The 26,720-nt window shown below is 41.8% G+C and overlaps 1 protein-coding gene across 2 annotated transcripts in view; it reads left to right on the top strand.

Annotated features, from left to right (window-relative positions):
* WWC1 (WW and C2 domain containing 1) overlaps nt 1-26,720 on the top strand; it is a 136,700-nt gene that overhangs the window by 100,783 nt on the left and 9,197 nt on the right. Inside the window, exons 11-21 of one of the 2 annotated variants that reach the window (XM_048860193.2) lie at nt 161-693; nt 12,957-13,065; nt 13,720-13,800; nt 14,861-14,947; nt 15,905-16,097; nt 17,606-17,758; nt 18,057-18,157; nt 19,124-19,274; nt 21,563-21,727; nt 24,624-24,716; nt 25,738-25,968. In XM_048860193.2, the coding sequence (XP_048716150.1) occupies nt 161-693; nt 12,957-13,065; nt 13,720-13,800; nt 14,861-14,947; nt 15,905-16,097; nt 17,606-17,758; nt 18,057-18,157; nt 19,124-19,274; nt 21,563-21,727; nt 24,624-24,716; nt 25,738-25,968 (1,897 nt within the window). The remainder of the gene's footprint in view (nt 1-160; nt 694-12,956; nt 13,066-13,719; nt 13,801-14,860; nt 14,948-15,904; nt 16,098-17,605; nt 17,759-18,056; nt 18,158-19,123; nt 19,275-21,562; nt 21,728-24,623; nt 24,717-25,737; nt 25,969-26,720) is intronic. The other variant, XM_075131368.1, reaches the window with a different exon arrangement.

Below are 26,720 nucleotides of genomic sequence, written 5' to 3' on the forward strand. Positions count from 1 at the left end.
TATGGACTGGTGTCTTGTTGTTTAAAAGCTAAAATAGCAACCTGCACCAGCATTTTGGTGAGTGTGTTGATGAGTCATGCATAAAAATGTCACGGTGTCTTTCAGAACTCATATGATGTAAAAGTCAAGCTTTCTCTGACATGTTTGTGTTTTTCTGCAGCCTCTCTACCAGCATGCTTTCCCTCTCTTCAGGCAGCAGCCCTGGCTCTCTTGCATCGAGCAGAGGATCTCTTGCCACTTCTAGCCAGGATTCTTCCACCTCAGCCAGTTTTACTGATCTCTACTGTGAGCAGTGGGAACAGTTGGACTCAGACTATCAGAACAAAGTCGACTTCTTACTCTTGGAGGGAGCCGCTGGATTTAGGCCTTCAGGCTATATCACCACTATTCATGAGAACGAGGTGGCAAAAACTCACAAAACAGATGCCACCAGTCGTATCCAGGCTCTGAGATCTTTGTCTGGGACCCCCAAATCAATGACATCCTTATCTCCAAGGTCATCTCTGTCATCTCCCTCTCCGCCCTGCTCCCCACTAGTGATAGACCCTCTCTTAACTGGAGATGCCTTTTTGAGCCACATGGACTTTGAAGATACAGAAATAAATATAAGTCTTTCTGAACTCTCTCTAAACGCTGGAAGTGGCAGCTACAGATTGGAAGAGCCTAGGGCTGGGGACAAACATCTAGGCCAAGGTACAGTAACAGCTCAACCTATAAGTAACTTTAAAATCCTCTTTACAAAAATCTTTTTAGTTGGACAGCAAAGCAATAAGCTAAAATTCAGACATTGCAAACATTGCTCAACAGCCTTTAGTACAAGGACTTCTGGCAGCCTCCACCCAATAATGCATTTGTGACATCTAACTATATACTTTACCCCAGCTGGAGAAGGAGTTGGTGATTTAATTCATATCCAGGAATGAATTCCTTTCCTAACCATTTCAGTCCCTAACTAAGCTTAGCAGCATTTGATTTTTATTTATCCTAATGATTATTAACCAATTTAACAAATAAAACATCTTAACAATTTTTGTTTTTACAAATGTGAGAAATTAAAAGGAGGTCGGGTAGGAATTAGAGTTTGGCAGTGGGGCTACACAGGGCTCCCAGCACTGACAGCAATGCCACAGGGCCTTCCTTGCATGGCCAAGAGGCCCAAGTCACCAGGATGCAAGGTGTGGGGGAGGCTGCAGTCCTGGCTCAGCAGTGCAGAGACCTCTGGTCAGGACTGCAAGGAGAAGGACGAGCCCCGGCCGTGGGGTGCTGCTGAACAGTTCCTGCTGGGGGGATGGCTCCTACTCAGCTGGCTGGCAAGTGAGTGAGTGGGGCTATGACAGCAGAACTGCAGAGCCAGTGATACCCAATCTCTGCAGGCACAAGATGTGAGGAAGACTGTAGATCAGATGGGATAGAGAAGAGCTCCCCCACCCCAGCCACAAGGGAGGCCACCCAGCTGCTGAATGGCTCCTGCTCAGGGATGGAGCCATTCAGCGGAAGGGTGGCCTCCCCTGTGGCCGGATGTCATCCTCATCCTCCTTGTAGTCCTGGCCAGGGGTCTCTGCTTTGCTCTGCCAAGACCGCAGCCTTCCCCATACCATTCACCTGCAGGGATTGGATATCAAGAGGCCCTGTGGCAGTGCAGGAGTAAATGAGTGGGACTGTGACAGTGGGGCTACAGAGGGGTCTCTGATCTCCTGCATGGTCAGTGGCACCTGATCCGTGCAGACGCAAGGCAGGGAGTCTGCACTTGTGCCGATTGTTATGATCCATTTTTTTGTTGTTGTTGTTTTCAGTGTGTCAGGTGAAATTGACATTTACTGACAAATAATATAATTTGAATGCTGCTAAGCCTGCCAAAAAGTGACTCTGTGTGTGTGCATATACACATAGCCCCACAAGCAGGGTGGAGCTAATTTTCAAACTTAAGTGCCTAAATTAGGGTACCCAGTTCTCCATCAAAGTGCTTAATTTGGCACTTCAGAGCCCAAATACCTATTGTAGGTGCCTACTGCCTAAGCGTAGAATTGAGTGCCTTAAAGTGGACTCCCTAAAAGGACACAGTAAAAAAAGCTTACAGGCAGAAATCTGCAAGGTGGTTCTGGAGGTCAGTTACTCAACAATTGAAGAACCAAAAAAATCCCAGGAGGTGCACATTGGGCCTGACTTTGCTCCCAGGCAATTCAGTGGTTAGCCCTTCCATGGATGTCAGCAGAGCAGGGATGGCTATGTTATGTTTTGAGAACTAACTATTTCAAAGGCGAAGTCTCTTAGCAACAATAACTTGTTTGGATAATAAGCATGATAAAAATGAGACACTTAAGAATACTGGATTTTTGTTAAAAGGGTTCAATACAGGAACAAACACTTTCCTTTGTGAGGCTACTGGCCCAGTGCAAATAGATTAAAAGAATCAGATACCAATTAGTACAATATTGATCCACACAGGCAGACAGTAGCCCCTGTCAGATTCCAAAGGAGGTGGGGCCTATGTAAATGAAATGGTTTTATTTTCTACTTCAGTGGAGAAAAAAAAGTAGAAAGTCAACACTAGTGCTGTAGGGAACTACATAAGCTTGCAAAATGCAGCACTGGCAAATGGGTTTTAAACCCATCTAGCACTTTGTTCTATGGATATGTAAAAAAAACAAAAAACCAAAAAACTACATGAATGTAGGGGATCTAGTGAAATGTGATTACCATCTGATACCATATAATATCTGAACAGTTGTCATTTTAAGGCTTCATTTCATAATTAAAATTCCCTAAAGTGACATTACCCTCACCCTACATGATAGATACTTTTTCATCTGAGTATGAAACAGTATTTATTCCTGTTAGAACTGGATGGTGATTTGTTTTAACCTTTTTAGCTCTTCACGATTGTCAAGGCTGTTAAATGAAAGCTAAGGTGTTAAGCAGATTAAGTGATTATTTCTGTTATTCAGTCAGCAGACAAAGTAATCCTCGTAAGTAGTTTATTTCAGGGCAATAAGGAGGAGAGATTTCACTCTCTAGGCATTACTCTCACAATTCAATGTAACACTAAAACATTGTGGCTGAGTGTTATGGTCAGTACTTGGCCTCACTGGACAACACGTGCTCACGTTTTTGTAAGCAGAATTAAATTGTATATCCCTCGGGAATTTTTTTTTTTAACAAAGTCCTTGCTGCTTTGAAATATGCTTCCTTTTCTTAAATGTGTGATGGTTAGAGTCTAGTTATTTATCATTGAGAAGTATCAAACGTGTATGTAACAGTGTATATTGGGCCAAACTCTGATGTATATGCAGAGTAATTCCATTGAAGTCAAGGGTGAAACTGAACAGAATCTAGTCCATAGAGAATTATAAAAGAGCCCTGTACTCTGCCTTCAGATGTTCGTATGACCCACAGTTGCTTTTTGGAAAGTAGCTGCAATTGCATGTTTGAGAGATTAAGAAAAATCCTACTAAGAACAGAAATCAAATCCATGTTAGTGGTGTGACCAAATTTAATGAACTCAGATTTATGATGACATTTCATTTATATCGTATGCAAATGCATGCAATGGAGCCTGTGCAGTCCTCCGTCAGGGCAGAGCGTGGGCCTGTAATAGGAAAAGATCTATCAGCCGTGGTTACAGCAAGGGACTCTGGCTGTGGCTACACTACAGAGCTTACAATGGCAAAAGGTGCAGTGCTGCTAGTGCAGATGCTGTAAGCTGCCTGGAGAGAGCTCTCCCGTCGACTTAATTATTCTGGCCCCTGTGAGCCGAAGTAGCTATGTCAGTGGGAGTAGCTCTCTCACCATCCTAGCGCTGTCCATGTTGGTGCTTAGGTCGATGTAACTTACATGGCTCAGAGATGTGGCTTATTCACACCCTTGAGCAATCTAACATATCCATGTAAGCTGTAGTGTGGACATAGCCTGACAGCCAGTTGTTTGGTTCAGTTCTTGACTCAGGAGGAGATTCGATAATTGGTATAAAACGGGGATTTAAAGCTTCTGCTCACTCCTTATCTCACTCTGTTCCTTCTAGGAATGGCACATCTTATTGGCAGAATGCTGTCACTCCTATAATTTAGGTGTAAGACCCTGAATAGGATAGAAAATATTTTTTTTTCTGAGATTTAGCCCAGATATTATATCTAATTCCATATGGAATTTGGTCAGGACAGTAAGAGAGAGTAAGATATAGTGATTAGTTAATTTGATTATTATTAATTTGAATCAAGCCCTTAATGGTCTAAAAGGGTTATCTGACAAACACACAGTTGCACATAATTGGTAACTGCTGCCCTAATCTGTGTGGTTTTTGAGGGCTTCAAGTTCCATGTATTATCATGTACAAAGACTTGTAGAAGACACCAATATGTCTCTTTTGCAGAATCACTTCAATGCAGTGTAAGCACAAATTCTTGATGTCTTTCTCTTCATGCATTTGTAAGAGCCTCCCATGTGTTGATGTTTTCTTTTTCACATGTTTAAATTTCCTAGCTTGAACATAATGGTATTAGATGAAAAAATGTTTGCTACTCTATGTTATCAGATAAATACCATGGCTGTAATATTTTAGTTTTTAAACAGAACTCCTCAGTGAATTCAATTGATGATATGAGGTGGCCCTTAAAAACACCCTCACAGCAGTAATTCTGTAGTTAGAGACCTGATCCTGCAGCTCATTACTAATGTGACTAAGGGGATCACAACCGGGATGTGGGAGGTTAGACTAGTGGTGGGGCAGGAGTCAGACCGAGTCAGGTACCAGGAGGTCAGTGTCTGAGACAGGCAAGAGGGCAGACCAAGCGTCGGACACCAGGAGGCAGACCGGGTCAGGTTACCAGGAGATCGGGATCAGATGCCAGGTTACAGGCAGCAATTGAATAGCAAAGTCAAGGACAAAGCAGGGTCAGAAACCAGAATCTAGGGTCTTTCACAAGCAGGATCTGGAGCAGAGATGGGCAGGCACTCTGTGTTATTGCTCAGACAGCTCCCTTCATGGCTTCCTGGTTTAAATACTGGTACTAGCCAGTCAGTGACTGTTTGGAGCCGCCACCTACATCCTGCTGCGCAATACTTCCCGCCGAGCCCAGCCGCACAGGGTCCTCCCGTGGACACCCAGCCTAAGCCCCCAGTGGTGATGCAGAGGTGCCAGAAGCCCAGAACCCTTATGGTCCCTAGATTCCAACCTTAGAGGTTCTTACAAAGGATTTGCAGGACGGGACCTAATTCTCTTAACTAAAAAAATACACTGAACATTTATCAGAACTTCTTAGACAAAGTTTTAAAAATTAAACAAAAAGTCCTCTGCTCACTAGTTGGGATGAGTGCTTCTTAGAATGTTCCACAGCTGCTGAAGAAGGGATTTTCCTTCTCAAATCTCTTTTGGTTTGATGATTGTGGAGCATGAGTAGGCTGGTATTCACAGGCAACCATCAGCCCCATTATGCTTACTCTGAATATAAAGCCTTTACTCTGGAAGTACCTCCAGTTGTGTGACAATAGGGTTGCCGACTTTCTAATGGCACAAAACCGAACACCCCTGCCCTGCCCTTTCCCTGAAACCCTGTCCTTCCCCTTCTCCCAGCCCCCCCAACTCGCTCCATCCCTCCTCCCTCCGTCGCTCTTTCTCCCACACCCTCACTCACTTTCACTGGACTGGGGCAGGGGGTTGGGTTGTGGGAGAGCTCCGGCTGGGGATGAGGGGTTTGGGGTGCAGGAGAGGGCTCCAGTCTGGGGCAGGGGGTTGGGATGCAGGGGATGAGGGCTCCGGATAGGGGTGTGGGCTCTGGGGTGGGGCCATGGATGAGGGGTATGGGGTGCAAGAGGGGGCTCAGAGCTGGGGAAGGGGGTTGGGGTGGAGGAGGGGGTGCAGGGTCCCGGCGGCACTTACTGTGGCTCCCAAGAAGTGGCTGCCAGGTCCCTGCAGCCCCTAGGTGCATGGGTGGCCAGGGAGGCTCTGCATGCTGCCCTTGTGCCCACAGGCGCCGCCCCTGCAGCTCCCTTTGGTCGTGGTTACTGGCTAATGGGATCGGAGAGCTGGCATGCTGGGTGGGGCAGCGCATGGAGTCTCCCTGGCTGCCCATGCACCTTAAGGGCCACAAGGACCTGGCGGCCGCTTCTGGGAGCCATGCAGAGCTAGGTCAGGCAGGGAGCCTGTCTTATCCCTGGGCCACTGCTGTACTACCAACTGGACTTTAACGGACCAGTCAGCGGTGCCAACCTGTGCCACTAGAATCCCTTTTCAACTGAAAGAAAAGGAGTACTTGTGGCACCTTAGAGACTAACCAATTTATTTGAGCATAAGCTTTCATGAGCTACAGCTCACTTCATCGGATGCATAAAGTGGAAAGTACAGTGAGGAGATTTTATATACACACAGACCATGAAAAAATATACATTGTAAGGAGAGTGATCACTTAAGATGAGCTATTACCAGCAGGAGAGTGGGGTAGGGGGAGAGAAAACCTTTTGAAGTGATAATCAAGGTGGGCCATTTCCAGCACATTTCCAGGAGTTAACAAGATCGTCTGAGGAACAGTGTGGGGGGTGGGGGGGAAGGGGGGAGGAATAAACATGGGGAAATAGTTTTACTTAATATAATGACTCAACCACTCCCAGTCTCTATTCAAGCCTAAGTTAATTGTATCCAATTTGCAAATTAATTCCAATTCAGCAGTCTCTCGTTGGAGTCTGTTTTCGAAGTTTTTTTGTTGAAGAATAGTCACTTTGAGGTCAGAAATCGAGTGACCAGAGAGATTGAAGTGTTCTCAGACTGGTTTATGAATGTTATAATTCTTGACATCTGATTTGTGTCCATTTATTCTTTTACGTAGAGACTGTCCAGTTTGCCCAATGTACATGGCAGAGGGGCATTGCTGGCACATGATGGCATATATCACATTGGTAGATGTGCAGGTGAACGAGCCTCTGATAGTGTGGCTGATGTGATTAGGCCCTATGATGGTGTCCCCTGAATAGATATGTGGGCACAGATGGCAACAGGCTTTGTTGCAAGGATAGGTTCCTGGGTTAGTGGTTCTGTTGTGTGGTGTGTGGTTGCTGGTGAGTATTTGCTTCAGGTTGGGGGGCTGTCTGTAGGCAAGGACTGGCCTATCTCCCAAGATTTGTGAGAGTGATGGGTCGTCCTTCAGGATAGGTTGTAGATCCTTGATGATGCGCTGGAGAGGTTTTAGTTGGGGGCTGAAGGTGACGGCTAGTGGCGTTCTGTTATTTTCTTTGTTGGGCCTGTCCTGTAGTAGGTGACTTCTGGGTACTCTTCTGGCTCTGTCAATCTGTTTCTTCACTTCAGCAGGTGGGTATTGTAGTTGTAAGAACACTAGATAGAGATCTTGTAGGTGTTTGTCTCTGTCTGAGGGGTTGGAGCAAATGTGGCATTCCAGTCGAAAACTGGACCCCTGGCAACTCTACCCACCTGCTGCTTTTAGAGCTTTTCTAGCCTATTCAGGACGCCTATGGTATGTTAGCTCTGATAGCTTCTGTTATGTCTATTTGCCATTGCACCCTGTCCCAAATATCTAAGCACTGTGGCTGTAGTATCTAAATACTTGGTTTTTTACTATTTGTTTATGGTAGCACCCTCATTGTACTAGGTGTTTCCCTGACAGAGCATGATCCTTGTCCTGAAGAATGTAAAGGTTTTTACTAGGGCTGTCAAGTGATTAAAAAAAATAATAGAAGTTAATCGCACAATTAATCATGCTGTTAAACAATAAAAGAATACCATTTATTTAAATATTTTTGATGTTTTCTACATTTTCAAAAATATTTATTTCAATTACAACACAGAATATAAAGTGTACGGTGCTCACTTTGTATTTATTTTTTATTACAAATATTTGCACTGTAAAAAGCAAAAGAAATAGTTTTTTTCAGTTCACCTAAAACAAGTACTGTAGTGCAATCTCTTTATCATGAAAAGAAAAGGAGTGCTTGTGGCACCTTAGAGACTAACAAATTTATTTGAGCATAAGCTTTCATGAGCTACAGCTCACTTCATCGGATGCATTCGATGAAGTGAGCTGTAGCTCATGAAAGCTTATGCTCAAATAAATTTGTTAGTCTCTAAGGTGCCACAAGTACTCCTTTTCTTTTTGCGAATACAGACTAACACGGCTGCTACTCTGAAATTTATCATGAAAGTTGAACTTACAAATATAGACTTATGTACAAAAAATAACTGCATTCAAAAATAAAGCAGTGTAAAACTTTAGAGTCTACAAGTCCACTCAGTCCTACTTCAGTCAATTGCTCAGACAAATAAGTTTGGTTACAGTTTGCAGGAGATAATGCTACCCGCCTCTTGTTTACAATGTCACCTGAAAGTGAGAACAGGCGTTCACATGGCACTGTTGTAGCCGGCATTGCAAGATGTTTCCGTGCCAGATGTGCTAAAGATTCTTATGTCCCTTCATGATTCAACCACCATTCCAGAGGACGTGCGTCCATGCTGATGATGGGTTCTTCTTAATAACGATCCAAAGCAGAGCAGACCGATGCATGTTCATTTTCATCATCTGAGTCAGATGCCGCCAGCAGAAGGTTGATTTTCTTTTTTGCTGGTTTGGGTTCTGTAGTTTCCGCATCTAAATGTTGCTCTTTTAAGACGTCTGAAAGCATGCGCCACACCTCGTCCCTCTCAGATTTTGGAAGGTACTTCAGATTCTTAATCCTTGGGTTGATTAAAAACCCAAAAGCTGTAGCTATTTTTAGAAATCTCACATTGATACCTTCTTTGTGTTTTGTCAAATCTGCTGTGAAAGTGTTCTTAAAACGAACATGTGCTGAGTCATGATCCGAGACTGCTAGAACATGAAATGGCAGAATGCAGCTAAAACAGAGCAGCAGACAAACAATTCTCCCCCAAGGAGTTCAGACACAAATTTAATTAACGCATTATTTTTTTAATGAGCATCATCAGCATGGAAGCATGTCCTCTGGAATGGTGGCCGGAGCATGAAGGGGCATACGAATGTTTTGCATATCTGGCACGTAAATACCTTGCTATGCCAGCTACAAAAGTGCCATGTGAACGCCTATTCTCACTTTCAGGTGACATTGTAAATAAGAAGCAGGCAACATTATCTCCTGTAAATGTAAACAAACTTGTTTCTCTTACCAATTGGCTGAACAAGAAGTAGGACTGAGTGGACATGTAGGCTCTAAAATTTTCCATTGTTTTGTTTTTGAGTGCAGTTATATAACAAAAAAAAATCTACATTTGTAAGTTACATTTTCATGATAAAGAGATTGCACTACAGTACTTGTATGAAGTGAATTGAAAAATACTATTTCTTTTATCATTTTTACAGTGCAAATATTTGTAATCAAAAATAATAATATAATCTGAGCACTGTAGACTTTTACTCCTGGGGGAATTCTGTGCAACTGCACATGCACAGAATTTATGTCCCCTGCATATTTCTTTGCTTCCCTGCAGAAAAATGACTTTCTGATGGGGAAGCAAAGGGAAGCCACAAGAGCGATCATACACCCCTCCCTAGCAGTATGTTTTGGGTGCCCAAGGCAGCCGGCAGAGAAATAAATCACTGTGGGGCAGGGCATGGGACTGGGAAAGTCCAGTATGATGCCTCCTACCATGTGCTGGGCTCAGCTACTAGTCCTGACTGGGCTGGGCTGGGCTGCGCTGGGGACAACAGGACTTCCTCTTCCCCTGCATGGTATCCGGGACTGTGTCAGACCCACCCCCAAGATTTCTCCCCCAGATGTAGGAAGCTCTGCAAACTCCCTCCTCACCCCCCCCATCCCCCCACTCCCTGCATCCATTGCTTCTCAGCTGCAGGGGGAGGGATCACTGTACGGGGAGCTGCTCCCCCATCCACCTAACTCCCATGCATCCAGACTCTCCCACACCCAGACCCCCCCCACAAGCCCCACTCCCCCTGCACCTGGACCACCCCAACAGCCCACCCGGATCCTCACCCTACTGAGCCCCAACCACCTGCACCTGGATCTCCGACCCACTGAGCCCACCTCCCCCAGTATCTGGACCCCCCACTGATCTCCTCACACCCAGACCCACCCTGCTGAGCTCTAACCACCTTCACCTGGACTCCTCTGCAGAGTCCCATTACCATTGCACCCAGAATCCCCTAACAAGCCCCTGTGCATCCAGATCCGCCACTCAGCTGCCCGCTTCCAGATTGCCCCACACAGAATCCTCTCAACACACAACTGGATCCCCCCACACTAAGCTCCTCCACACTTGGATCCTGCCTTGCTGAGCCTGCCATCCACGCTTGGTGCACCTGGCATGGAGGGGCAGGGCCCTGGGGTGTTTTCAGGGCAGGCCTTGTCCTTGCACTGTGTCAGAGTTGGGTGCAGCCTCACGGCTCAGTCCATGTCCCAGGGCGTAGCTTCACAGTGATCTCCCACCTCTGTGCAGCCAGTGGCCTGTGCTCCCCAATGCCATGCTGGAGCCTCCACATTTATTTGACAAATAAAATTTGCAGAATTTTAAAATACTGTACACAAATTTTTGGATTTTGGTGCAGAATTTTAATTTTTTGGTGCAGAATGCCCTCAGGAGTAACACTTTGTATTCTGTGTTGTAAAAGAAATCAATATATTCGAAAATGTGGAAAAACATCCAAAAATATTTAATAAATTTCAATTGGTATTCTATTGTTTAACAATGCGATTAATCACCATTACTTTTCTTAATCACCATTAATTTTTTTCCCGTTAATCGCGAGTTAACTCCGATTAATTGACAGCCCTAGTTTTTACCCTTATCTTCTGCGTAAGTCAGTGGTGGTTTGGAATGGTTTGTTTTCCTTCCCTATATTTCAACCCCATTTTTCTGGATTACCTTTTTTGACTTCCAGTTTAGAAGTTTTTCTCTTTTAGAAGCACAAAAGGAAAGATTCCTTGTGGGCACCAGGAGGAGGCATGGAGCTCTTGTAATAATGGCTGAGTCTGGCTTGTCTCCATTCAGGGAAATGTGAACTGGCAACACGGGGGTGTATTGCCTGCCACCTGAATGAACTTGACACCCAGAATGTGTAAGTGGGAGAAAGCAAAAACAAAATAAAATTTTAATAGAACTAAGCAGTCTCCCTTAATCTCAGAGAAGGATGGGTATGTTGAGTTGGTGGTGGGGCGGGGAACAGGAAGAAGGCTGCAAAGGAATAGTAATTGAATTAGTAAAGGAAAGGATGCTATCTGTTCATTGTAGCAGTATCCTGAAGAGTGATTCTGAATAGAAGGACTTCATTTTTCTGGGCCACAAATTACTCAGCTGAAGTGATCAAAAACCAGACGCTTTCTGGTTGAAGTGTTTAAATGACATTGGTAATTGAAAAGGGACAAAGAGCTCTAGTGTGTGAGGACTAACTTGCCTAGGAAAAGAATGAATATATATATGTATATGTGTATATATATGTGTGAAAAATATGACTTCTAGCTTTGTATTTTGTGGGGCAGTGTGTAAGTCTCAACTGACTGGCTATAAAACAAGCTACCAGGGAAGTTTAACGTTCATATTAAAGGCTGGGGAGTAAAGGCTATGCCACGGTAATAAGGAAAGAAACAGAGATTAATCATGCCACCCCTTATATCTGAGCCAGGAATATAAAGCTTACTTAGATACCTACAGTAGTCCCATGGATTTCAATGGGAATACAGCAGGAATAAGTCCGCTAAGACAGCACAAGAAAAAATAAATTGGTTTGTGAATGTCATTTTTAGCCCTGTATTCATCATCTGCCTTATTTAATGACTGATCTACTACACCATGAATGGTTGCTAGCCTGTTTTTGCGTTCTAAGGAGAAAGCTTAGATTACTTCTCTCACTGACAGTACTGTACAGGGATGCAAGGGAAAATATTCCCCAGCAGCATCTTATAAAAATAACTTTTATACTAGTTCACACTGTCTCCTCTGAGCTGAATCTTTGCAAAATTAATCAGCAATTATAGGAGTTGCCTGTAGTGCCATCTGCAGTTAACTGTAAAATAGTTTCTTTTATAAGCCCCTGCTTTCATCTGTAGTATTCACCTTTTGGACTGAAATTTTCAAGATTTGTCCCTATCTGACAGTGACTTTTTTGTGTGTGTGCAAAAGTTTGAACAAAAATCTTTCAACAGTTTGAGTTAGAGGAGCATGAGGAAATAGATTTGTTTTATGATCTATTCTACAATAGGGAAAAGTCAAACCACAAACTACACTCTTTAAACAGGACTACAGCCAAAATGGCTAGTGTCAAACATAGATATAATCCTTAATGGAGTACATGCTTTGCTAGGTTTGAGGAATTGGGGGCTGTTAAAAAAACACACTGTTTTTACATCTGACTTTTTGCATGGTGGTCCTGGAATCCCCAGTGTGACATCTTTGCACTGTCACCCTGCCAAGGCTGCTGCTCTCAAGGTAACACTGGTACAATGGGCACGCAGAAGATTTTCTGAAACCTAAACAGCAAAACCTTTCCCCTTCTCTTCCAAAAATAGCCCTGAGTACAGTTTGGATAGCTAAAGTTAAGAGAGAGATCTAATTTTGATGTACAGCTATAGCAGATAAAATTCATATCCTACCACTTACCTCAACCATTCTTTCTAGGTTCTATATTTTTTGCTATAGGTTTTGGTGGCTCGAATTGAGGCACCCTTCAGGCTATCTGGAAAGGCTAATCCTGCTGCTGTCTATGCAGTGTCTGCTGTGAGCTCATACACCCATGGATGGAAATAAAGATACTGCTCTTCCTTCTGCTGTCTTAGGTTAAAGAGAAGCTTTTCAGTCACCATGGCTGTCAGTCTGGCCCTGTCCACCAGGACTAATTTCACACCAGCTAAAGAGTAGTTCCATTCAGAGTCAGAAGCCTATTATCACTTGACACATGAGTGAAAGAAAAACACTTGCCTTGAAAGCTACAGTTGCTGATGCACCCAGCTTTTTCATTAACACCTTTGTTTTTCCTCCCTTCATTTTATCACAGGTGTAAATTCAGCTGGAGGGGCCACGCTGAAGGTGGCATGTGTGTCAGCTGCGGTGTCAGATGAATCTGTTGCTGGAGACAGCGGGGTGTATGAGGCAGCTGTACAAAGGTATACTCCAGATTTGTTTAGTAAGAAGCTCATGATTTAGATATCAAGCCAACATTACCAGACGTGATTGTAATCCTTTTTGCAATTTGGTTAAGATATAGACTCTTGGATTTTACCCAATATCTGTAGACATGAGAGGTAGGGCAGGCAGCATTGCCTATTAAGGTTGCCTGATAGTTTCCATCATATAAACAACTAAAAAGAGGGCCATAATTTTGCCAAACATAACTGTTTGGGCTGAAATATTTCATACCAGGTGCCACAAGTACTCCTTTTCTTTTTGCGAATACAGACTAACACGGCTGTTCCTCTGAAACCTGCCTCAGGCTGAATTTCTCTGGAAAACTTCAGCCAAAAAGGTTCAGCCACTTCAGAGAATGAGGCCACGTGGCATTTCCAATATAGCTTTCACTCCTTGAGTTTGTGTTGCCTCCTGTCTCACATTTTTGCTGGCAGCAGAGGGGAGGCATGTAACTCACTATAAATATGTTTCTCTGATATGCACACTATAATAAGAGAAAGCAAAACCCCTTAAAAGACCCATATGCCCAGTTCCCTCCAAAATTTGTGCGGAGAGGAGAAAAGGCTGTGCCTCCTAAATTAACTGTGTTATTGAAATTCCACAGGCCCTTAATTGTCCTTGATTTCTTTCAGACTCTGTGTGTCAGAAATGATAATGTTTGACAGTGATCATACAGAAGCAGCTGGGACTGCCAAAGTGCAAATTGCTATGAAGTAAGCTGGGTGGCTTCTGTTGTTTTTGAGACTCTGATCTTAATAGTTCTTGATATATCTTGTTCTCATAAGACTTGCATGCTCTCTACAGCCTTCTCTTTCCAATATCTTTTTTTTATGTTATTGGACTAATCTTGCTTAATGTACACTATAAAGTGTGATTATCACCTTATTATCTGGACACTCTGGGCCTGGTTTTGCTCTCACTCACATCAGTGGAAATCTATTGGTGTTACATTCACCAGGGTAAATCAGCAATGAGAGAATTGGGACCTTTTGTTTGTGGCCTCAATGGACTAGATGCATCATGGAAAAAACAGGATTTGGTCTCTGGAAATCATCTTGCTGGGTTTCTCCATCCCCTACTGACCAACTAATAGGTTGGCTATTAGTAACCCTAATCATAAATGGTAGGCTAAATTGGCTGTCCTATCTGAATGATAAGAGCAGCAAGAGGGGTTGGCAACATGATGGGCCAGATATAGAGGGCCCTACTCAAATGACTGGGGGACCACACCAGAAACAGCTCTGAAAAAATAACTAGCACAAAACCACTTGATTTTATTTTGTTACTGATGTTATGGATTGTTTACTCCTAACTTCTTCAGCATAAAAATGCCTGAGCCACTGGGCATTCTTAAATGTAATTAATTTTTCTTTTAGTATGCTATTTTTACCTAAATATGATTCTATATATTAAAATCTTATTTGGAATTCAGCTATTTACCTGAATAACAGGTAAAAATACTCTAATGCCTTGGTTCAAATTTATAGTACACCTTATCTGAATGACTTAAACCACTATATGTCCACTGGTTGTTATACAAAAATGTTATACATAACTAGAATGTGATTGATTGAATTATACATAACAAGCTATCGGAAAATAATTTTTAGACTCCCTTGGTGTAGTTCTCTTGTCAGATTTCAAATATCTTAGTGCAGCAAATGTCAAGCCAGCAAATCTGAAGGTGTCTTGAAAACAGAACAGTCTTTCATTGTGTCTAAGGCAGTTTTGTTGTTGCTAATGTGTCTTCTCACATTTTTCCAATTAATTCAGATATGATGACAAAAATAAACAATTTGCAATATTAGTCATGAAGCTGAATAACGTTCCTGCTCTAATGTTACAGCAAGATCAGAAAGTGTAAGTAGATTAAATAAACATAGTAGAAATGGTTGTAATATACTTCATCCGGGATCTCACACATCTTAGTTTATTTTTTCATTTTATATAATGCATGTAGCCCTGTAAGCACATCCCATTTTTTATCCCACATTTACCATCAGTTGTGAGCTCATACATCCACATATGGAAATGAAGATGAACTTCCTGCAATAATCTTTAGATTCATTTATTTCCTTTGCTAGGAAAAACTTATATGGAATTAACATTTAACAGGCAAGATTGTCAGCTGTGGCTCATTGCTCAGTGCAGCTGAGCAGAGGGTGTGCAGAGTTCAGATACATGGACTTTCATGGTTTGCCAGTCCCATTCAAACGAAAAATTAAGCATTAACTCAGTAGATCACATTCACTGCTGCCAACAAAATAAATGGAAGATGTTACTTTCACATCAAAAGTGCTATGAATGTCATGTATGTTTAGCCAGCAGCTATTTGCCAGTATTTCCAGCCCTTGCAGTCCCACATTTTTGGTGAAGATTTTTTTTCCCATTTGCAACTAATGTTTTGAGTATCGTAAGTACAGCATTACAAAAATCCAACACTTTAGAAGTTCTCTCCAGGGCATTTAAGCTTCCTAGTTTTGTCCATCTTAATTCCCTCTCTTAATGTTTTTTTTCCTCATCTAAATGTCAGTGACTAGCCAGTGACTTTAAGAAGACTCTAGATCCTGTTTTTAGGTACATAACTCCACTTATCCTAAAATTATAATACATTTCATATTTGTTTTTAAAAATTTATGTTCCCTAAAAAGTACTCACTGTTATAGTTGAGATTAGTATTGCAAAGAGGAAAGTCTGACTATGATAGATGCTTTCACAATGAATTGGGTAAATAATAGTGTTTTGTGATTTATGGTAATCTCATAACAGATGCTTACAGCAAGTTAATATGGCACTAATTAAAATATTTTTCAATAGGAACATTCGTGTGGCTGTTCTTCCTTGCTCTGAAAGCACAAGTTGTTTGTTCCGCACAAGACCCATGGAAGCTTCAGACAGTCTTGTATACAATGAAATATTCTGGGTTTCAATCTCTTACCCTGCTTTACACCAGAAGACTTTAAGAGTTGATGTTTGCACTGTGGATAAGTCTCACCTCGAGGAGTGCCTGGTTAGCATTCATTTCTGTGTGAATCTTTTCTTCCATCTCTTCTGCTTAATTTGACAAATACCTAGTGTTCTCAAAACTTAGATTTGGCCAGTTATGCAAGCTTCCCTTACTGTCCTTAGCTGTAGGACCCATCCCTGTAGAGATGGACTTTCACTATATCGGAGAATCCCAGTTATGCCAATATGTACAGTGGCTTAAGGTCTGCATTAGAAACCCAATTCCTCAAACCACTTGACTCCTCTTCCCTTGTGACTTAAGGGTGTGAACCACAATTTGCACCCACCCTTTAGGGAAATGTTCTGTAGAATGTAATAGAGAATGATCTCCTTTGTAGAGGATTTTTTTAAAAAAATCTGTAGAATTCTATAATGGAGGCAGTTTTATTACATTTTTAAGGATTTTTACAAAATCCTTTTAGAAATGTGATCATTCTCTCAAATTCTGTAGAAGAGTGTAAATTGTAAAGAACCCTATAATTTCCATAGAACTCTGTTGGTATGAGTTCAGTTATCCTTTTTAATGGTCAGTATTCCCTTAGTAAGGGAGTTGATTTTAATGAAACTGCTTCTGGAGTAAGATACTTTACTTAATATGAGTAAGTTAGACCTGGGGCCTAAGTAATAACAAAGCAACAAAAAGTTAATTCTGTTTGTACGTTTCTGGAGTCTTTCATGTCTCCCTTAGTAGATGCTATTGTCTACATACATTTTGGTTGGGAATCCCACCACACTTTTATGGTGTTCCTGCTTTGCTACCTTCACCTGCGAACCACACTTGGGCTTAAGAAACAGCCCTTGTATTCCAAACTGATTTCCCATCTGGTAGCCCACATGCTTATGTGCCTCGGTAAACTCCAGATTGGGCTGAATTTAATTGCAGGAAATCTGTGCAATATAAAATAAACTGTACTTAGCTAATGAATAGTGTCTGCTCAAGCACAGGCCATATAAATTGTAACAGAATTGCAATATATTGTGCATATGCCATGATGTAGTAAAAGAAAACAAAATGAAGGTTCACAGTGGATCTAGGCTGAGTGGACACAAAAACAAGGGGAACCTTTTTAAATGATCAATCGCAAGCACCTATATCCGAAAGAGCAATTTGATGAGCCCTTAAATTAGAAAAGAATCCATCTCTTTTTAATTGTTGTCTTTTATTCTTGCTAATTGAAAGTGATTGCAAGTTACCATGGCCACAACATAATTGTTCATCATTCTTGACACTTATTTGCACGCAGCTGCTGAAGTGAATCTTTCTTGTGTACTGACCCTTGGAAGCCACCAACAATATGGTTCAATTTAATATCATCCAACCATCACCAAGATGATGTCTGAAATAGCGAGAGTGAAGATTAGTGGTGGTGGTGGTTTTTCTCAGGGACAACTAAACCTTCAGCTCTCAAAGTCTTGGTTTTTGCTGCTACATATTTCTGCTGACATTTTATTGCTGCAGTCACTTCTTTCTGAGATGGCACTCACAACTCTTTTTTTTCTTGGTTCCAACAGGGTGGGGCACAAATTAGCCTTGCTGAAATATGTAGATCTGGAGAGAAGTCAACACGCTGGTACAACCTTCTTAGTTATAAATATCTTCAGAAGCAAAGCAGAAAACACAAACAAGGGGATATTTGTTCTGCAGTATCCTGCGCTGAAAAAACAGTAAGGACAAATGCTAAAAGGAAGCTTGCATAAACCTCCTCTATAATATATTACATTGCTGAGAAGAAATCAGCAGTTGTGTGATTCCATGGCATTCTTATATGTAAATAATTTCATTATGATACTAAATGGGTCAATAAAACTAAAAGTTTGATTTAGGATGTAACTTTTTACCTGACTGATGGACCTTTTCCTATTTTTTTCTCAGGTTTATTGTGAGTATGGAACACTCACTCTGATAGCTGATGGGGTTTAGAAATGAATTCTGTCTTTAAATAAAGCCCTTTCCTCTATACAGGACTCTGTATCTGCACTGCTGGAACAGACTGCTGTTGAACTGGAAGCAGTAGAGAAGAAGCTGGAAGAAAGCAGAAGCACTTTAACTAGTGGAGAGAATTGGTAGGTGGCATCCTATTCGCTTATCATAGTATAAGAGTCTGTGGATTCTATGGGTTTGACACAGTGTTTCAGGTAAGGATGTCAATGAGTCAAAGTTTAATGTGATAATATGCAGACAAAGGTGCAATCGTGTAATATTGAAATGTGTCTAGTAGCTGATCAAAGTTCTTGAACTTTGCAAAAGATCATTTCTGGCATCTTTTTCTACATCAATAGAAACATGCTGTAGCCACTGAAACAGAAGAGCATGTGCCTGAGAATTGAGAGTAGAGCTAGTAAAAGTTAAAATTGGAAGAGATAAAATAAATTAATCTGTGGCACATAGTGCTTGATGGACCTGTGAAATACCATAGCTTCAGTTCACAGGGATTTGCATGAACTCTTTAATTGGCTGTGGATTACATGGTCAGTCCCACATTTCACTGAGTGTTAGGTTCAAACCAACCACAAAATTCAAAGCAAAACTTAGCACAAACCTTGGTGGGGAATCTACCAAAATGCATAATTGAGCTCAGGTTTCCCAAAAGATTCTCAAGAACATGTTGTTTAACATAATTCTAGGTTTCAAACTGAGAATACCTCAGTTTGGGGGAATCCCCGAGTCAGCCTCCTAAACCCACCATAAAGTTGGACCAGCAGCACTAAGTCAAACCCAAATGGACCAGACCCAGTATACAGCTTGTGGCAGAAACTGAAGCAAATGTATTAAACCATAGTCATCTCCTTACCATAGAATGAAAGATGAGAAAATTCCCTTTAACTGTTTCACTGCTGGTTCTTCCACTCCAACCAGCGTGCTTTTGTTATTCCCTTGCTCCATGGGACGTCATAAGATATCTGGTACAACTGGCAGCTCTAGAGGTTTTTTTGATCAGAGTACTTAGGACACCAACCAGCATCAAGGATGCTATGGGGGTATTGTCCCAGGTGGGTCCAGCCCAGTAACAGAAGCAGTTTATATGACAGGCAAGATGAGGAGGTTGCCGAGCAAGAAGAGCAGGATGGGAACAGTGACAATGAAGCAGAAGAGGAGGAAGAATTCTATGATGGAAAAACACTCTGGGAGGTGGAAGAGAATCCAGAATCCCAAGTGCATGCTGAGTCAGTAGCAGTAAAGGTAAAGCCCAGAGTAAATGTTGTCGCTTCCAAAAGGCTGATATTTAGTAAGATGAGTTAAGCACTACATTGTTCATTATTATTATCGTCCCTAATTGCTGGTCTTGATGCAATTCCTTCTGTTTTTTGTTTTTTTTGGAAAATTACATGGAGTGTTTTTCTGTTTCTTATAGCATCACAGCAAGCCGCAGTTCAGGGGAAATAACAGGCTTGGTGGAGTAATTATCATACTGTGGGATGAAGGTTGTGGGGAAGGTGTTTCACTTGAATTTGGGAACGTTTCCTTTTATTTTGTTTTTGTTCTAATCACTGTAGCCCAAACAACTTATCACAGACCTATCAAATGAAAAGCAGACTTACTAATGCTAATGTGTTCATCTGCAAGAGTGCATGTATATATATATTGTGGCCATTCAGCCCTGCATTTACCAAAAACCTCCCACGTGTGCATAAGCAAATCATGTCATTCAGATGCTTCCCTGTTCAGTTACCTGATTTACTCATGCAAATACAGGAGGCTTTTGTTGCAACAGGGGTGTACATTTGCATCAAATTCATTTTGAGGGGAAAGCCCATGAATTTGCATTTTTGGAGGAAAATTTGCTGCGACAGCTTTGAACATATAGCCCTCTAATGTTTTGTTTTGGACTACATACTTGTCATAGTCTGAATTGCTCGTCTCTTTCTACTGCTGCTTTGAAGTTTTACGATTTAAAAAGAGCTAAAAACAATTCTGAGTGGAACATCTTCATATTTCTTGATCTCATCCTTTCCCTTTGTCTTATTCACTTGTGATAAGTTTTTTTGTGGGCCCTGTGTTAATCATAGAATCGTAGGACTGGAAGGGACCTGGAGAGGTCATCTAGACGAGTCCCCTGCACTCCTGGCAGGACTAAGTACTATCTGCTGCAAAGCTGACCAGGCCAATGTTGAATTAAGGAGAACTACAGCAATCACATGAAGTTTAAGATAGCTCTTACATTACAGTCAAACCTCAATTTTAAATAACACTACATTTATGAAATACCAGTTAATCCAAAATACCATGTCCCCGGTCTTGGAAGCATTCTTCACCTAAGCACTGTCAGACAATATGATTAGCACATGGGATCTCCTAATGTAATCCTGAATGATAGTACTATCTAATCACCACCTATTTACCTAATCAAGGGCCTGTTTTAATGCTCAGATTGCCTTGTCTCTGTCAGTTGCAGGTGTGCAATAACAAAAAGGTGGTCTTTAATGGATAATCTAAATTTAAAGGCTCGATTTTTAATCTGCTACAATGGTGTAAATCTGAAAAGTTAGTGGAGTCACTCAGGATTTACACAGGTCACTTGCAACTGAGTCCATAGGAAATGATACAGTTGTTGAAATTACTCACAAGTTTGGAGAGGGCTGTACTACAGTGTATTGCATAAGGAGAGCCAAGAAAGAGACACAACTTTGTCTGCTCTAGATTGTAGTTTAATTCATGAAAAGTTGCTCTTTTGCATGTGAAAAAGCAATTGTCATTGATAGTATGTTGGGGGGAGGCAGTTACAGGGATAAATAACAAAATGGTAAATATCATTATGCCACTGTATGAATCCATGATATATCCACATATTTAATACTTCATTTAATTCTGGTCACCCCATCTCAAAAAATATATATTAGAAATGGAAAAGGTACATAAGAACATAACATAAAATGATTAAGGATGTGGACATCCTTAAGAGCTTCCATAAGAGGAAAGACTAAAGAGACTGGGACTGTTCAGCTTGGAAAAGAGATGACTAAGGGGGGATGTGATAGAGGTCTATAACATCATGAATGGTGTGGAGAAAGTGAATAAGGAACTGTTATTTACTCCTTCACATAACACAAGAATCAGGGGTCCCCAATGAAATTAATAGACAGCAGGTTTACAACAAACAAAAGGAAGTATTTCCCCACACAACATACAGTCAATCTGTGAAACTCATTGCCAGTGGTTGTTATGAAGGCCAAAACTGTAACTGGGTTAAAAAAAGAATTAGATAAATTCATGGAGGATAAGTCCATCAGTGGCTGTTAGTCAAGATGGTCACGGATGCAACTCTATGCTCTGGGTGTCCCTAAGCTTTGATTGCTAGATGCTGGGGCTGAACGACAAGGAATGGATCACTCGATGATTGGCCTGTTCTGTTTATTCTCTTTAAATCGTCTGGCACTGCCACTGCTGGAAGACAGGATACTGGGTTAGATGGACTATTGGTCTGACCCAGTATAGCCATTCTTATGGTTATTAAAGTGTGTTTCTTTCAGGTGGATAAAGAGACAAACACAGAGAGCCTTGCACAATCTTCTACTGTAGTTCGTCCAAAAGAGAAAAAAGCAGCTAACCCCCCACAAACTCAATTTGTCAGAAGTAGCACCATAATCCGCTCCAAAACATTTTCGCCAGGACCACAGAGTCAGTACATCTGTCGGGTAAGGAATCCACGTCCCCAGACTTCGTTGTAAATGTTTTTCCTGAGTGACTGCACAGTATCTTTAGTTCATCTGATAATACACTGCACTGATGGGAGAGTATACAGCATCCTCAATGACCTTGAACTTCAATGGGAGTTGAGGGTACAGCACCCCTTCTTGACATTGTACATCAGAAGACCACAGAGCATTTCACACCTGTTAAGTAAACCTCACAATGGGAAGTGATAGTGGAATCACTACACACTCCTGAAAGGCAGCTATTTTAGCAGTTGTACCACAGCAGCACAATACAGTGGCTTAGGGCAGGAAGTGTAGAGAGAATGAATATAATTAAAATGCTAGCATGAATTTAGGTAGGATTAAGATAATTACCCAAATTGGAACTTGGCTGTGATAGTGGTTTTAGCACCTGCAAAGGTTCTTTAATAAACTAAGTGGTCAGAACCTCACTTTGCCATCTTTGTAGGAGATGTCACTTCAGTAGCATGATACCCCTGACATCATGCTAGAACGTTAGTGACTGACATTACAGAAAGCACAGTTGTCTTGTCAACACCAAGTTAATTAGCCACCGATCTGTAACAGTCTGGGGTAGGCAGCTTCCAGAAGGCAAGAGCAACACACCTCTGGACAGGTATGGCCTCATATCCTGGCAGTGAAGGACCAGAACGCAGCTCCAGAAATGTGGCATTCCTTATACAGAAGTTCTGAACCCACTGCTGGTCATCCCATGTCTGTGTGATGTAGTCCCACTGCTCTGTGCTTATGGTCCTGGTCTAGAACTGTCACTCAGCATAGGGAGATTCCTCTGCCATTAGAAACTGGATCAGCTATCTTCAGTCCTCCATCTCTGTGGACCGCTTGCACACCTTGCTTAAAGCACACTGCTGTATTTTTGTGGCACTAAGCTCCTGCCAAGTGCCTGCCACCACATCTCATGCCCTGGTTCTTCCTCGTCTTGCCAAAATAAGTTGCATTAGTGCCAACATTTGGTACAGAGTCATTGCTCTGACATGGACCATGACTTGCCACTGGTTGGAATGAAGGCTCCAGACAGAAATCTGAGACATGTCAAACTAGAACTGGGTCAATTTGGGTGAGTTAAAATAAATAACAATTACTAATTAAAGTGTAGCACATATGTCAGCCAAGAATCTCAATGTCTTACTAAAGGTAGGCAATTAATTTTACAAGTGAGGAATATGAGGCATAGACAGATTAAGTAACTTGCCTTAGATCACAGAGTGAAGAATGACAGTTCAGAATAGCACCTTGTCTAATCCTTAGGCCCCTTTTGTAACCAGAGGCAGCCTTGCTGCATTTAATGCTGCTTAAAGGTGGATATTAGGGTTATCATCAGACAGAGATGCTGTAAGTGTCTGACTAGTGTTTATCTCCTCTAAAATCAAAGGTTGTGATAGAAATCAGAAAGCAGACAACGACTAACTTCAATTAGCAGCACTGAGGGAGCGTGAAAGACTCCACGGTGCTGTGTGTGACACTAATTGAACGATCTGTGTACTGACTGAGGATGTCAGTGCCACCTCTTTGATTAAATGTTTATTCATAATTAATTAGTTCCAGGATTGAGGATCAGGATAGACTACAAATAACTCCTTTAGTTTCAACCAGTGTAGAATACAAGTAAATGCTGTCAGGAAACTGCTTTTGTGACGTACGTGCTGGTCTAACTGAGGATTGAGGTGTTCTAGTAGAACATCAAGGGCTGCCTAACTCTGAGTGCAGCAAAACAGTCCTTGGAAAAACCTGCGTATCCAGTTCAGACAAAATCAGGCTCACAGGTGAACTGTTTTGCCTTTGCTTTAGCTGTGAGCTTAATTCTCTTCACGACAGTCTAGATCTTTGAATTGTATCTTCTCTTTGGCCTCTGAGCATTGAGCCATACAATAAATAACACTCAACAGGACATTTAGGCATACCAAGGAATATTCATGTCTCAGGGCACTGGAAGGTACATGGTTTCAGTATCCAAGGGATGCCTAGACCTTACTCCAGATGCATATCCTGGAGTACAGTAAATTAATGCTCATATCAAATGGAATATTTAACATCACAGTTGTGCATAATAGGTACAACCTTGTGATGCCAACCTGCACCTTCTCAGTGGTAGCATCATATCCTGGAGCTCCCTAGCATGCAGGAGGCACATGCCTGCTCCTCCAGCCCTTGGATTTCTGCATGTGCTCTCCTGAATGCCTGGCCCAAAGGTACACAAGGAGAGAATTGTCCATACACTTGGATTATGATTGTGTCCAGCCACTATGGAAGTAGCACAAAGAAAAGAGGTTTCTTGCTCTGCGTTGCCAGGAACAATCTGACCCCAAATATATAAAATGCTGCAAAAAAAACCTGAAAAAAGTCAAGGTATTCACATGCCACACTAAGTTAGCTTCATATATAGAAATAGTTTGTTTGAAAAGGAAAAAAAAATACTTAATCCTTCTCCAATGTTATGCTCTTCTTATTCATAGAAGTTACGGATGGAAATGACTTAATCCCCAGCCAATGCAACATTGTTCATTACATCTTATTTTTTTAGTCTCTTGTCTGACCTAGTTATTGCTGTTGAGCAGGGGAAAGGGACTGTGTTGTGACCTGTGTAGTGTTCTAACAAAAAGTGATGGTATCTTCCAACCTCTTCTCAAACAGCACCATTGAAATACAGAGGGGAGGAGGCCAGGAAAGGACAGTGGCCATGGAAAAACAGCCAGATTTGGGCACCGGGTGGGTTTCATTGCACTGTTACATGTGACTGTCTCAGATAATTCTCAGTCCATGGCTTTCTATAAATGTCGGCAGCTCTGTGGGCTCATTCATAATAGCCTTCCACTGCATGCTTGTTTTATAACAATTACTTCTGTCTCTTTTTCAGCTAAATCGCAGTGATAGTGACAGTTCAACACTGTCTAAGAAACCACCCTTCGTTCGGAATGCTATGGAGAGGCGAAGTGTCAGAATGAAGCGGGTAAAAACTTCATCTACAAATTTTTCCCCTTAGCTGGCATTTAAGAAAACAAGCGTGTTCTTAAAGCATTGGTTTGTGAGTTACCAATAGGTAATTCAGGTTAATTTCAGATATAAACCACCTGTCTTCATGTGCTCATAGCGTTAAAAAAAAATTCTCCATTTTGGCAGAAATATTCTTACTAGTCTGTCAAAAGGTGACATATGTCTGCTCCCTTGAGTTACTAGAACTCCCACTTTGAAAAATTATTTCTCACAATTTTCCTTCCAAACAGAACTCAAATAGCTAAATTTTTAAATGTGGCATGTAAATTATGCTCTCATTGGCTCATGTTCATGCCAAAGGAATTGGTGGGATAACTAATTTGTAAGCATTTGAAAATCACTTTTTCAGATGCACATTGAAACTTAACAGTGCTTAATGAAGCTCCACAGCCATTAATGACATCATTGTGCACGTTCTTCTATGATGTGAATGGGGTGGAATTGGGCTGCTGTCCTTAGGCGACCACTGAAACATTTTGCATGAGGCAGACTGTAACTGTCTGATAGAAATACTCACCTTTTCACTCCTTGACACTAATGTGCCTGATATTGGGGGCAGGAGAAAATCCACTGGTGTGAAACCAGTGCTAATATGTTGTTTTGCAGCATTCTGCAATATTCTGATAATTGAGGTGTAAGTATTAAAGTAAAATTATATTCTGAGTAATGGTGTAAGGAAGACACTCCTCATTTCAGCCCATTGTCAGCTAAGTACAGAAGCCCATGGCTTACTTTGGATATCACTAGTGTTGATGGAAGCTGCAGCATGGGCAAGCTTACTTATAAGACTTTGCTAGACTGTGAAACTGCAAATTCGGGTGAGCAGTCACTTTGCAAAAGCAGCGTTACCAGAGATGTTACCTTTCATCTCCAGAACATTGTGCGTTTGAGAAGGAAGTGGTCATCGCACATATTCGAACCAAATGGGAACAGTTTGACACTTTTTTTATTCTAATCATAAATCCCTTCTGTTCCAGCCTTCAGTTAAGTCCTTTGGCGCAGAGCGTGTAATCCGAACTTCACTAGACCTGGAGTTAGACCTGCAGGCTTCAAGGACCTGGCACAATCAGTTAGTGCAAGAGATCTCTGTACTGAAAGAACTGAAAGAACAGTTAGAACAAGCTCAAGGTCAAGGTGAAAAAGAGCTGCCACAATGGGTAAAGGATGATGAGAGATTCCAGCTTTGGCTGCGACATGTCGAAAAACGGGTAAGTAATTCTGACTGGGTTTTTGTTAATATGTTTAGTCAAACACATTTTCCCAATCCTCTAGAGACCAGAATGTTCAAATCTTTAGTACTGCTACATTCCAAATCTTCCCCCTTTTAAATAAACCTATTTTTTGGAGCTTTGTATTGAAGCTTCTGTTTTATTAACTTTACATACTGACAAATAATTAGAATTGTAGCCCTTGCAAATGCAGGAGTCATTTCCTACAATTTGAATTCTACTGTCACGTTTCATTGGATGCAAGGCCAGGCGCAGGAGGAGTCTGTGACGGGTTCCTCCTGGGGGTGCCACCTGGAACTGGGGTACCACTGAGGCCTCTGACTCACCAGCCTGGGCTCTCTCTCACACTGTGTTGTTGTGACAAGCTGCAGACCCACTCCTGGTCCTACACTTCCACCAGCATTCACACAAGTAGGGACACACCCAGCTGCAGTTACATACCGGGCTGACCAGCCACTGCACAAACCAACAATAGAGACACTACAGCCAAAATAACCACCAGCTTCCCAGTCTAGGACCCCAGAGCTGTACCGTCCTGCCCTGGTCAAAACTCTGACCAGTATGAATTTATTATCCAGTTCACCTCCCCCTCAGTGTGGAGAGGAAATGCAACAGCCTTTGCCCCTTGAGCTGAGATTTCCAAGAACTTCATTCAGACTCACTGGTTTAGATAAAGCAAAAACAAGTTTATTAACTACAAAAGATTTTAAGTGCTAGCAAACAGATCAAAG

Source organism: Caretta caretta, chromosome 8, assembly GCF_965140235.1.
Source record: "Caretta caretta isolate rCarCar2 chromosome 8, rCarCar1.hap1, whole genome shotgun sequence".
Taxonomy (NCBI): Eukaryota; Metazoa; Chordata; order Testudines; family Cheloniidae; genus Caretta; species Caretta caretta.